Source organism: Pongo abelii, chromosome 2 (genome assembly GCF_028885655.2).
Source record: "Pongo abelii isolate AG06213 chromosome 2, NHGRI_mPonAbe1-v2.0_pri, whole genome shotgun sequence".
NCBI lineage: Eukaryota > Metazoa > Chordata > Mammalia > Primates > Hominidae > Pongo > Pongo abelii.
Window position 1 is genome coordinate 16,231,494 of NC_085928.1, and position 13,801 is coordinate 16,245,294.

At 38.6% G+C, this 13,801-nt stretch overlaps 2 protein-coding genes across 4 annotated transcripts in view; one reads left to right on the forward strand and one right to left on the reverse strand.

Moving 5' to 3' along the window:
* EAF2 (ELL associated factor 2) overlaps positions 1–5,335 on the reverse strand; it is a 63,948-nt gene extending 58,613 nt beyond the window's left edge. The window contains exon 1 of one of the 2 annotated variants that reach the window (XM_002813231.5): positions 5,111–5,335. In XM_002813231.5, the coding sequence (XP_002813277.1) occupies positions 5,111–5,216 (106 nt within the window). In that variant the 5' untranslated portion in view covers positions 5,217–5,335. The remainder of the gene's footprint in view (positions 1–5,110) is intronic. The other variant, XM_054551413.2, reaches the window with a different exon arrangement.
* A 69-nt stretch (positions 5,336–5,404) lies between these two features.
* Positions 5,405–13,801, forward strand: part of IQCB1 (IQ motif containing B1) — an 80,817-nt gene continuing 72,420 nt past the window's right edge. The window contains exons 1-4 of one of the 2 annotated variants that reach the window (XM_002813233.6): positions 5,405–5,537; positions 6,024–6,112; positions 11,551–11,662; positions 11,891–12,053. In XM_002813233.6, coding sequence (XP_002813279.2) covers positions 11,563–11,662; positions 11,891–12,053 — 263 coding nt within the window. In that variant the 5' untranslated portion in view covers positions 5,405–5,537; positions 6,024–6,112; positions 11,551–11,562. Of the gene's footprint in view, positions 5,538–6,023; positions 6,113–11,548; positions 11,663–11,890; positions 12,054–13,801 lie in introns of both variants that reach the window. The other variant, XM_054551419.2, reaches the window with a different exon arrangement.

Consider the following 13,801-nt stretch of genomic DNA (forward strand, 5'->3'; position numbering starts at 1 on the left):
CCACCGCACCCGGCCCTTTTTTTTTTTCAGACGAAGTCTCCCTCTGTCACCAGGCTGGGGTGCAGTGGTGCAGTGATGCCATCTTGGCCCACTACAATCTCCGCCTCCCTGGTTCAAGCGATTCTCCTGCCTCAGCCTCCTGAGTGGCTGGGATTACAGGCGCGCGCCACCACAGGCCGCTAATTTTTGTATTTTTAGTAGAAACGGGATTTCTCCATGTTGTTCAGGCTGGTCTGGAACTCCTGACCTCGTGATCCGCCCACCTCAGCCTCCGAAAGTGATGGGATTACAGGCGTAAGCCACTGCGCCCGGCATTTTTTTTTTTTTCCTGAGGGAATCTCACTCTGTCGCCCAGGGTAGAGTGCAGCGGCGCGATCTCGGCTCACCGCAACCTCCCCCTCTTGGGTTCAAGCAATTCTCTCTCAGCCTTCCAAGAAGCTGGATTACAGGCGTCCGCCACCACGCCCGGCTAAGTTTTGTATTTTCAGTAGAGACAGGGTTTCACCATCTTGAACAGGCTGGTCTTGAATTGCTGACTTCGTGATCCACCCTCCTCAGCCTCCCAAAGTGCTGGGATTACAGGTGTGAGGCACGGTGCCTGGCCTATTATTTACCTTTTCGTGGACATGTCCTATTAGATTGTAATTTTTTAAAGCATAGTACTCATACTTTAATTTCTCCAGATAGTGGCTCTAGCACAGTGCCTTTAACGTAATGGATATACAAGAGATCTTGTAGTTCATTCAGGTTCATATTGTTCACTCTTCTCTGAATCACTTCTAAACTTATTTTAAGTATATATAAGGTGTTAAATTATGTGTAAAATGCTTGTTTTCTAATTATTTCCTATGGGTCAGATTCATCTCTACTTCAAAACTCTCAATCTCTTTAGGGTAGACTGCCATTTTCCTTTCATACTTTTCACCAGTATACTTCTGTTCTCATAGACAGCATCCATTATTAATATTTGACAATAAAGAACTTTCTATGATAAATATTTAAAACCTTAGAAATGACATCCCAGAATAAAACTATGGCCCTCTGACTTCTAATATTTTTCTCACAATGACACAAAGGGAAATACTGGAAGGTATGGTTGTCATTTAACTACAGCTAAATGATGCTTTAGACAGGCCAGCAACGTAACCCAGGCAGTCAAGCTGACCAGTGGGAATCATAGTGACACGGAGGATGAATAAGCCCAATCTCATAACTATGCTCCACCCAACTGCTGCCAAGAGAAGATATGGGCTCAATGTTGCCAGCTTATCATGTGATTTTTAAAGATAAGCTGAAAATCTAGATTTTTCATATAAAAGGTCCTGAATGTTAGGTATTTGCAACTAACTCAAGATAAAACAACAATGGTGTGGACTAAACAAAGCACTTCTAAAGTCAAGCTCAGCCTATATGCTATTAATCTATAACCTCTGTTTTAGTGTTTATGAAGTGATTTTTTTCTTTACAATATACTATCAATTTTCATCTTCACAACAAAATTTTGGGTTGAATATTTTGCCCACCTTTTACTCATGGCGAACTCCTTTAAAGTAATGAAGTCAATAAATGATGAAGTCAGGAACTCAAGCCACATAATTTATCTCCTCATATTATATAGCCTATTTGTCTTACATCCACAGATCTTAACTTGTATGTATGTGTATGAGGAGCAGTATTAGGAGATGAGAGACAGTCATAAATCCCTGTGAAAACCTGATGAAAATTATAGACCAATCATTGATCCTCTCCACAGAAAAATACATATATGAACATACATATCAAATACTGTACAATCCCAAGGGGTTCACAGGTCCCTGAAGCCTACATAGATGCTTGTAGTATATGAGATTATCTGCAAGAGACAAATGTATGCAAAATATCTTTAGCTTTACTTAATGATAAACATAAATTCATAATCAATAAATCTACCAAAACTATTCTGAATCTATTTATATTTCTAATTATTCTACTGTTAGGATTAATAAATTCTACTCTTTATTACCCGTTATATCAAGCAGTGTTGTCTTTTGTCTTCACACACTTTTTTTAAAGTATATAACTTCTGAGTTTCAAGTGGTTTAGTTCCAGAATTAAAGAATTTGTTGAATAATCTCATGTTCATACTTTCTGTATGCTTCTAAATGTCAAATGTATTCTATTCTAAGTTGCTATGATTCCAGACTAAATAGTTCATTTCTCAGTTCTCCTTGGTTTGGAAACCCTACCACCAACTATACCATTTATTTATTCTCTCTGGATTTCTTTCATCTATGCAATTTTTTTCAGGTTTACAATGGAATTACTTATTATATTGCATGAAGAGTAGAAAACCATTTTCTACTTTGTATTTAATACTTTTTCTGCCAATGTTTATCGCTTTTCTGATTATTTTGACTGGAACATCACATAATGCCAATATTTTCATAAGAATCCACAATTATTATCATCAGTTTATTTTCCAGGATTTGAATGAATTCAACCAACTCCAAAACCCACACTGCTCATTAGCTCATCATTTAAGGACACAAAAAAGTGGTGTCATTTACAAACTTAGGATTTCACAATTCATTCCCTTATCTGGATATAAATAGTAAAACTAGTACTACTCCCAATTCAAAATTGATTCTAGTAGGTCCTGTTATTGAAACTCTTCTACCCAGTAAAGCACCTGTTGCTAAGCATTCAGCTTATCGTTGATAGAACATCCCATGCCCTTCCTACCACATGCCAGACTATCTTTTTGATAGTTTTTATAGCTAAACTCTAATAAATGCTGTTTCAAAGTCTGACTAAATTACATTCATTAGCACCCCTCGTATACATATGACTATAACTCTTCAACATTAATGGTGACTAGTATTTATTCTCTACCCTGTGGCAAATATTGTGCCAGGTTGTTTATGCTATCTTATTTAATCCTTACAAAAACCATGAAATGTAAATATTACTATTATCTTTTAGCCATAAGAAAACTGAGGTTGAGAGCTTAGAGAATGTTTCCAAAGTCACATTACATATATAGGTGGTGGAGGCCAGGATTCACATCCGGGTTTGCCTGAAGTCTTAGACAGGCAGAATTGCTCCTGTAAATAAAGGCAGAATATTACTTTCTCTCCAATGACATTGGCTTGAGGGTTGGTTATAAATTAGGTCCACCTTATCTGTATGAACATCAGCTTCATACTATTCTACAGTTTTCAAACCTCACACTGAGTTCTTAAGAGTGAGGATTACATTGGAAATGAACCTGTCCTCAAGAATAATAAACAGTTTTATTTAAATAAATCTAAAATGATTCTGTGCCATTACCACACCTGCTTCAACAACAACAAAAAAAATAAGGACTGAAAGCCTTTCTAATAGTTCTGTCTTCCACAGGACTAAGTGTGTATTCAAACATGTATGTTTGTTTATTTATTATTGTCATTATTATTGTTGTTTTGCTTATTTTTGTTTATTTTCATTCTTGTAGCTGGATCATCTGATCCTCTGACTTTCAAGACACTGGCATTTTCGAACCTTTATAAATGAAAGGCTTTGAAGGACCTGCAAGATTATTTTCAAAGGCAATCTTTTATTCATTTAAATTGGGATTTGTGCCCTACATAAGAAAATATATACCCAAATCATATAGAAATATATTCTTAAGCAAATTTTTATAATCTTAAGCCCTTGTAACTTGAAAAATTAATATTAAGACCATTGCATACCTGAGAAGGAAGAGAAAAGGAGAGAGTAGATACTATTTGAGAAAAAGGCATGCAGAAACCAGATAAAGACGCATATCACACTTCCAGGAAATGGGACTGAAGAGACAGAGAAACTGCAGAGCCAGCACAGCACTATCTCATTGTGGGGAGCTCTGGATGAGAAAGTATATGATAAAGAAGAATAAACAAGGGACACTGTCGAAGAGTTTCTGTTCACAAATATCTCACCCATTTATTCTACCAATTTGATGTTAATTTTGCTTTAAAAAACCCTTTTAGTAAATATATTCTTGCAGGGTTAAAACCAGTGGTTCTTCATACCTTTACTCTGAGTAACTATAACTAAATTGTCTACAGCTTAAATAAACTTTTGGGAGAATATATGTTTTAATTAGTTGTTTCGATTGAACCATGGAACATTTCAGAGTAAAAACCATAAAGGTCTCTAAACAACCCGAGAACAGAATGACTGAGAAAGGCGGAATGATGAGATATTAAGGAAGGGCAAGGCTGGGGAAAGGAAGTGAAAAAATACAGTTTTACCACAGAAAAATGAGAGGTTATGATTCAGTGATCTCGAAGTTTCCTTCCCTCTCTACAATTCTATGACAGCTGTTATGCAAAAAACGAATGTCTTACACATAAAAACTTATATGCTATATTTTCCTTCCTGGAATCTATATCATCCAACTGCTAAAGCAAAAGAGCTCCTTTTTCTACTCCAACAACATAAAAGAGAATAATTTATTAAAACTAGTTCCAGAGGACATAAAGAAAACCAAAGGGTAGAAATCATAGGGAGGTAAGCATCTTCCAAATAAAGAAATTAATAACACACCCTCGAATACTTTGATAATCAGTATTTGATAACTGAGTGAAATCTGGGGTCCAAAGAGATATATAGATCATTGGGATGGTTGAGAATTTCTCCCTTTGCAAAGAACACACCAAATAAGAACCCTCATCTGCCAGAGGTGAGAAAAAGTGAAGAAAAGAGAGAATATTGCCCCACCAGCCTCAAGGCATTCAACTTTCCCGGCATTCGGTCCTTAGTCCCTTCCCATTTGTCACCTTATTATTTTCCTGTCCACCCTTGCATCATCCACCTGTCACGTCTGTCTCCACAGTCACCTCTACAGACTTTTTTCACACTTTCCCTTCCTGTCTGCTGGTCTCAACGCTCTCTGCCCAGGGTTTACCCACATTTGCTCTACTCCGATTCCTTCCACCGACCCCCTAAGACTCCGAGCAGGATAGAGGATCGCGCTGCCTCCCCCCTCCCCGCCCCGTAGTCTCCAACAGTGTAAGGGGTACTGTGGGAACAAAACCCAGAGGGGTTTGTGCCTCTTCACCCCCATCCCGGGAGGCTCCCCCTCTATCCCCGGATGGTCCTCACTCACAGCGTACAGTGTGGAAGGCGCAGCGCGGCTGCTTCTCGAAACTCTCCCCTAACTTGAGAACCCGCTCGCGACGGTCTAGGTGTGAGAATCCCGCTGCGCTATTCATAATTACTCTCCTGTTCTGATTTTAACTCCGCCACCAGCGCTCACTATCTGCCACCTCAGCCTGAAGTAGCCGCACTTGATCCCGCCAGCCAAGTCACCACAGACTCCACCCCGCGCCCGACGCGCACCGCCCCACCGGGAGCGTCTCACGTTCTGATTGGCTTATTGGCAAAGGGCGCTCGGCCTCTTGACTCCGAGGCTCCTAGTCCCGCCTCCAGGCCCCTTCCCGCGTCGCGACGCACGCTGCCCCGGGAAGGCCGCGGCGCTGTGGTGCGGCGTGGGAGCCGGGTTCTTTAGTGGAAGAACGCGAAGCGAGGATGAGGTAACTTATCTGAGGTGGTGGCTGGGGAGGGAGAGGGCCCCAGGGCGCCTACCAGGAGGCCAGGACCCCAGGCTCCTGGACGAAGTCAGCCGGCTTGTAAGAGCTCTTAACGGGAGAATCGGCCTGCCCTCACGCCCAGTCTGTAGAGATCTGGTGTGGAAACTGAGGCCTGGGGAGGTGCCGTGTCCGGGCACAGGGCCTAGTGTCTTGTTCAAGGCCTAGTAGCGCGAAAGCCGGGTCTAGAATCTGGAGTAAAGGAGCCCAGCGGCCCCAGAATCTCGGTCCTTAGACTTGAAGCGACGCTGTTACCTCAGTAATCGTTTTCTGACCTTTTTGTACCAGAGGAAGTTTCTTGTGGTCTTAGGACTGGAGAAGGGGATGTGTAGTGGGGAGGAGAAAGAGGATTCGGAGATAGGAACCACAGACATTCAGGATCAGCCGCAACAGGATCGCACTGAATTTCCTTTTCATTTATTTTCCTCACAGTGATCCGTGGAGGCAGTAACAGGCGCGGCGAGGCAGACGTGATTCCCGAAGAATCAAGGCTGGGCCGGACCCGGTGGCCTGGCAACAGGGTAGTAGCATTAAAATAGATAAATAATTGTCTTTTTGTGTCAAATTTCATAAATTTAATGTAAAGATGGGAGAAATGTTGAATTATAGGAGAAACACTCAAGAGAAAGTTTACAGATGGTTTCCATAACAGGTGGTTTTTCAGGGTAATTACGCAATCCTGCTGCACTCCCTCACCTTCTGCCTTAGACACATTTGTCAGTTGATTTTTGGGTAGGTGATTATGTCTCCTTCAACCTGTCTGTGTATATCCTACCCTTTGAAGGTGTGCCGAAGCTGTTTCATATTGCAGTTAAATGCTTTAAGCCAGATGGTGGCTCTAGTTTGAACCCCTGCTTTATACTTAACAGTGTGACTTTGTGCCAGCTAATTACATTCTCCAGAGTTTAAGTACGCTCATTGTTCAAATTGGGAAAAAAATAATAGTACCTGTTCCTTAGAGTTGTTGGAATGATTAAATGAGTTAATACATGAAAGCAATTGGAACAATTCCTGGAGCATAATAAGAGGTCTACAAATGGTTATTATTTAAGGCCCAGCTCTGCACTTATACTACATTTTAAGACCATCTTGGTGGCTGCCTTCTCTTCTAAATAGAATCATTCTAGGAAGTAGGAATTGCTATTTTGTTTACAGCACGAAAAATGGTTCAGAGAAGCCCAGTCCTCTGACTTTGTGGCCTGTATTCTTATCTGTGTCATCTATTTAGCATTTAACATATATCTGATATTCTTAAGTGTATTTTTTGTATGTGTGTGTGTGTACACATGTACATAAACATACTTTTCTTTCCCAACCAGAACAGTAGCAGAGAGTATGTCTTGTGTAGAATCTTTGCATCTACTACATCTACCATACTGCTCTGCACATATTTGTTGATGACAATAATGATTTAGTGATGTTTTATTACGGTAGCCAGCAGGGCACAAACTGTTTTGAGCCTATTTTACTTTAGAGAGGCTTCCAACTATAAATCTGAGCTTTCTCTATTGTAACAAGAGAAAAACAGAAAGTCAAGAAATTGAGGCTCAGAATGCCTGAGGTTTGTGCATTTACTCATTCTTTCAACATGTATTTAGCAAATCCTACTACGTGCCAGATACTAGTCTAGCCACTGGGAATATAGTTGTGAACCAAAGATATAAGAAGGCAGCCACCAAAGATGGTCTTAAAATATAGTATGATGGTAGAGCTGGGCTTTAATAATAACCATTTGGAGAGCTCTTACTATGTACCAGGAATTGTTTCAATTGCTTTCATGTATTAACTCATTTAATCATCTCTAAGGGATAGGTAGGTTGCCCTCATGAAGCTTACCTTCTGAGGTGAATTTTCTCCAAACATATATTGAAATGAGCTATGTTGTACTAGCTCAAGAATAGACAAACAGATTAAATTACTAGAAACTAAGTAGAGTCCAAAAAGATACGCTGTGTATGTGTATGTATACATAGTGCATGAAAATGTGACATTTCAGATTGTTTCTGTTATGTCTAGTCATAACTCGTTACCTTATGAATTTATGACTACTATGTACATTTTTTAATCCATCAATAACTTTAACATTAAAAATTTAGATTCTTATATGACACCATTCACAAAAATACCTTACTTTAGAAGATATGTAAGGAAAACAAAACCAAAAAAACATGAAGATTTGGAGAATGTTTTTTACCTTTTGGGTTAGAGAGGACCTTTCTAAACAGGACACAAAAGACAGATGTCATAGAGGAATAGATTGTTATATTTCATATGTAAAAATTGTAAAAATGGCTGGGAGCTGTGGCTCATGCCTGTAATCCCGGCACTTTGGGAGGTCGAAGTGGGCAGACCACTTGAGGTCATGAGTTCAAGACCAGCCTGGCCAACGTGATGAAACCCCATCTCTACTAAAAATACAAAAATTAGCTGGGCATGGTGGCACACGCCTGTAATCCCAGCTACTCGGGAGGCTGAGGCATGAGAATCACTTGAACCCGGGAGGTGGAGGATGCAGTGAGCTGAGATTGTACCACTGCACTGCAGCCAGGGTAAACAGAGTGAGACTCTCTCTCAAAAAAAAAAAAAAAAAAATTGTAAAATTATGGTAAAGACCCCATAGTCAAATTTAAAAGAATAAATGACAAGGAGAAAATTTTACAGCCAATATAAAAGAGAAAAGATTCCTATCCACGTATGAAAAGCTTCTGCAAAAGAATAAGACAAACCGATAGAAATATAGTCAAGGGATATGAATAGAAAATACATAAAAGAAATAATGGCCAGTGAACACGAAATGTGCCTGACCTCCCTAATAATCAAAGAAATACAAATTAAAACACAATCATACCAATTTTCATCTAACAGATTGGCAAAAATGTAAAGGATCATGTGTATATTCATTGCAGTGTTGCTTGTAATAGCATACAGCTTGAGTGACCTCCAGTAGAGGTGATGTTTAAATATATTTTGCTGCATTCTTAAAAAGGAAATGTAGCATAATGCAGCCATTTGGAAAGAATGAGATAACTATATGCACTCTCTTTGAAAGTTTTGTGACTACTATGTGCCAGGAGTTGCACTGGACTTTCTTTAAGGTATTTTCAGCAAACCTGTCTTTTAATGATTTATATTGTACCTAATAAGAGATATATGAATGGAGAAACAGTTTTTGCTCTCACATCATGACAGTCAACACAAAAGACTTCTGTGACCAAATGTGTGGAGATTTCTTCCACCAACAAGCAAGCAATCAATTCTGCAGCGGACACCAGCTGGGTATCATCTAATTCAATTCTGACACTGTCTACTTGGAGATAGGGTCAGATCCCTTAGGTTTAGGGCTTAGTCCCACAAGAGTGGCCCCCATTTCTGATGCCAGTCCAAGCCCTAAGTTGTTTTACCTGTGCTTCTGACTGACCAGCTATACATGGGGAATCCTACCACCCCCTCCTTGGGGTGTATTAATTTGCTAGAGGAGCTAACAAAACTGAGGGAAGCATGTTTTCCAGTTTATTATAAAGATATTACAGAGACCCTGGGCAACATGGAGAAACCCTGTCTCTACTAAAAATACAAAAAATTAGCCGAGCGTTATGGCTCGCAAGTGTAGTCCCAGCTACTTGGGAGGCTGAGGTGGGAGAATCACCTGAACCTGAGAAGTCTAGGCTTCAGTGAGCCATAATTGTACCACTGCCCTCCAGCCTGGGCAACAGGAGTGAGATCTTGTCTCCAAAAAAAATAAAAAATAAAAAAGATATTAGGATGCAAATGAAGAGATGCATACTGTGAAGTATGGGAAGGGGCACAGAGCTTCCATGTCCTCCCTGTCTGTGATATCCAGGAAATTCCTCCAGGAACTTCCACATGTTCAGCTGTCCAGTAGCTCTTTGTACCCCATCCTCTTGAGCCTTTTATGGAGATTTCAATGGATAGGCATGACTGAAGCATGGACAATCATTTTGGAAATGTGATTGGACAAAAAAGCTATGATCTAATACTAATAGACTGAGTGGGGAAACCCAGCAAGGCCTGTCTGCTCAGATTCTTCTTGGCTTCTCTGTTCAGCATTCCTTCCAGAATATAGGGCAAGACCCATTCTGAAATGGGGATCTTATGACCTACAGCTAGACAAGATAGGTCACAGAAAGGCAGGGATGATTAGAGTTCTGCTTTGGAGAGAAGGAGCAGGTGTAAGGAGGAGAGCAGAAAGTCAGAAATAGATTCTGTTTTCTGAGGCCTAAAGCACCCTAACATAACAAGACTGTATGTAACAAAGGCGATGGGAGTTATGAGCCAGGAACTGTGGACAAAAACATATACATGTATATGTATATATGTATGTATGGAAATGATCACAAGCTCTACTTCATAGCCCTGTTGTGAGGATTAGACAAAACAGTGTATAGTATATTAACATAGTGCTTAGCTTATATTAAACAGTTGATACATGTTAGCTTTACTATAAATAAGGAAATACGCTTTTATTATGTGAGGATATCTTTGAGCTTCAAATGCTTTAAAACTTTTTTTTTTAGAGACAGGGTCTTGCTTTGTTGACCAGGCTAGTCTTGAACACCTATTCTCAAGCGATTCTTCAGCCTTAAACTTTGTTTACATAGAGAAAGTTTTAGCAACAAATTAGGATATGGACCTTGTTTTTTAATGTTAGGAGAATTGATTTTATTCAATATACTATTTACTTATTTATTTATTATTATTATTATTTTGAGACAGAGTGTAGCTCTGTCACTCAGGCTGGAGTGCAGTGATGTGATCTCGGGTCACTGCAACCTCCATCTCCTGGGTTCAAGCTATTCTGCCTCAGCCTCCTGAGTAACTGGGATTACAGGCACGCGCCACCATGCCCAGCTGATTTTTTGTATTCTTAGTAGAGATGGGGTTTCACCATGTTGGCCAGGCTGGTCTTGAACTCCTGACTGCAAGTGATTCACCTGCCTTGGCCTCCCAAAGTGCTGGGATTACAGGTGTGAGCCACTGCCCCTGGCCTTATTCACTATACTATTTAGAAGCAATCTTTGCTTATCTTATATTTATGTAACATTTCTGAGCATTAGTGTGTTGAAGGTCAGTGCTTCACTAGGAGGGCTCACAGGACTCAGAATATAGTGTACTTACAGCTATGATTTATTACAGTGAAGGGAAATAAAGCAAAATCAGCAAAGGGAAAAAGCATATTGGGGGAAATCAGGTACAAACTTCTGAGTTCTCTCCCAGTGGAGTTACATAGGATATGCTTAATTCCTCCAGCAACCAGCTGTGACAACATGTTTGAAGTGTTGTCTACCAAGGAAGCTCAACTAGACACTCAGTGATCAGAATTTTTATTGGAGGATGGCCACATAGGCACCCTCTATATAGGTACTCTCGACTGGCATGTACCAGAGTTCTAAGACTCCTGGAAGGAAGGCAGGTATTCAGCATGAACCACATTGTTTTTCATAAACAGTTTTAGGCACAGGGAGCCACTCTTATCAGAGAATGGCAGAAACCCTCCTGAAATCTAAGTTCTAGATGCCAGTCAAGGGCCAACCTTGTAAGCACACCTTTGAAAGGATAGTAGTCTTAGGCCTGTCATGTTAGCTCCTTTTTGCAGTTTTTCTTGTGTGATTAAAGGAAGTTAATTCCTATCCTAGAATTATTGTACAGATTAGAGAGAGAATGTGAAGCTCCTATCACAGTTCCTGACTCTTAATGAGTGCACAATAAACAATACCTGCTATAGCTGTTACATGTGAGGTATAGGAATCTTGAGCTGTTTTACACTGGTTAGAAAAACCAGTTTTCTATAAGGAAGAAATGAAAAAATCTACATTCTGCTTCTCAAACAAGGCAAGAAAAGCTGTTTTTATTTATATTGAAATTATATTTCAAACATTATTTAGGTAGTGAACATTTCCTGGCTTTTTGATCTTTATTCTCTGATTCTGTTAAAATATAGGTAATAAGAGAAATGAAGCCAACAGGTACAGACCCAAGGATCTTATCTATAGCTGCTGAAGTTGCAAAAAGCCCTGAGCAGAATGTCCCTGTTATACTGTTGAAGTTAAAAGGTAAGAAAATCTTCTTGTGATTAGATAGCATTTTAAGTGAAAAATGGTTCCATCGTTGGTACAATTTTAACATTTCTTTTAAATTTGTTCAGAGAAGTCTTAACACTATAATAGAACAGTAATTTTTCCTTCTAATATATTTTTAGTGATTATTCAACATATAAAAATACAAATAGCTCCTGGGTGTATTAAGCAAAAATAAATATATCTTATTTCCTTTTGCCTTAGAAATAATAAACATCACACCTTTAGGAAGCTCAGAGTTGAAGAAAATCAAACAAGATATATATTGTTATGATCTCATTCAATATTGCCTCTTGGTCCTCAGTCAAGATTGTTCTCGAATCCAGGGTGGTTGGACTACAATTTCCCAGCTTACACAGATATTAAGGTAAAATAAAGCAGTAAGTCAGCTGTTCTTGAGGGATGTAGTAGTTGATTCTGATTTTCAATATTTGCTTTTTATTTATCTGCCTAACAAGCATTGGCAACCTCCTGTTGTAGGTTTTGGTTGTACTTTTCCTTCATATTATATGTTATTATTCATAATTTTACTTCAGATTATTTGACTATCTAAAATTTTCCTCCACAAGCTTAATGAAGATGGTGATCATTTTTTTTCTCACCACTGAATTCCAAGTGCCTAATATACTCTTTATTGATTAAGGAATTTTTAAAGAAGTGAAGAAATTAAGGCACTGGCTCTGTACCTGAGAAACTTAAAATAGAGATTGGGTGACAGTCATGTAAGTATATGATACAAAGCAGAATGAAATGATACAAAGCAGAATGAAATCAGTGCTAAAATGAAAGTATGCAAGCAAGTACTATAGGAGAACTGATAAAGAAACATTCATTTCACTATATCAATTTAGCTATCAACTGTGTATTTCATTAAGCAACCCAAATACTGTCAATAAAATTTAGAAGTAGAACTTACTGATCTACTGCCATGCTAGAAATTAATAGAAGAGAAATAAACATTTTTTAAAGGAGGTAGTAAAATAAACCAGATGTTCTTAGTGCCTAAGCTACTTCCTGATTAATAAGTGAAAGTATGTATTTACTAACTGGATCCTAGCCTTCTTTTTTTGTTTTTCCTGAATAAGCCATTTGAGTTTAATAAGCTATTCCCACTGAAAGGGTTTGTCTTAGATGCTAGATTTCTAAGCTGCTTAATCCTACTGTGTTACTTGGTAAAGGCCAAATTTAAAGTATACAGTTACAAAGAACAGTTAAAAAATATATGTGATATTCTTTTTCATACTTTAATTTTCAAGATTGATTTTCTTAAGTAAATAAAGCCTTATGATTTTGTTTTGATTAGATATGCTAGTTTATGATGATATTGATTAAGCCAGGCTCTCGGGTGGAATTCAAGACTTAAGAAATTCCCATGTTTCTGAATGCACAAATAAACATAATTCCGTTTGTTAATCTTCTCAATCAAAATAGATACTCTTAAGTAATTAACTTTAGGAACCAAAGAGAAAGGAAAAGCTGATACATGTGAGCATTAGCCCATTAACTTCAGGAACCCAGGTGCAAATAAACAACAACAACAAAAAAAAGTGATACATGTAAATAGTAGCCACTTAGGTTTTTTTTTTTAACTTTTATTTTAGGTTCAGGGGTACATGTGGAGGTTTGTTTTATAGGTAAATTGCATACTCAATGTTTGTTCTCACTTATAAGTGAGAATATGCAGTGTTTGGCTTTCTGTTCCTGTGTTAGTTCACTTAGGTTAATGGCCTTCAGCTCCATCCATGTTGCTGCAAAGGACATGATCTTGTTCTTTTTTATGGCTGCATAGTATTCCATGGTGTATATGTACCACCCCAAAGAAATATACCATTTTCTTTATCCAGTCTGCCATTGATTACTTAGATTTTTAACAGGCTCAATACATAGTTGTTACTGCTTATTAGTGTCCATACATTTTGTTGAAAAGACTCAACAGCAGTTTTTGTTCATTAGAGTACACACATAGAGACCATTCTTGGGTTTGAGGCTCTTTTGAATGTTAGTTTACAGAAAAACCTTTTATTGTTGAGACTTCTGACTTATGTTCAGGAAATGACTTTTATGTACAATTTTAAGAGGATCTTTTTCTCTAAGTGACTTTCTCTCCTCTAATGT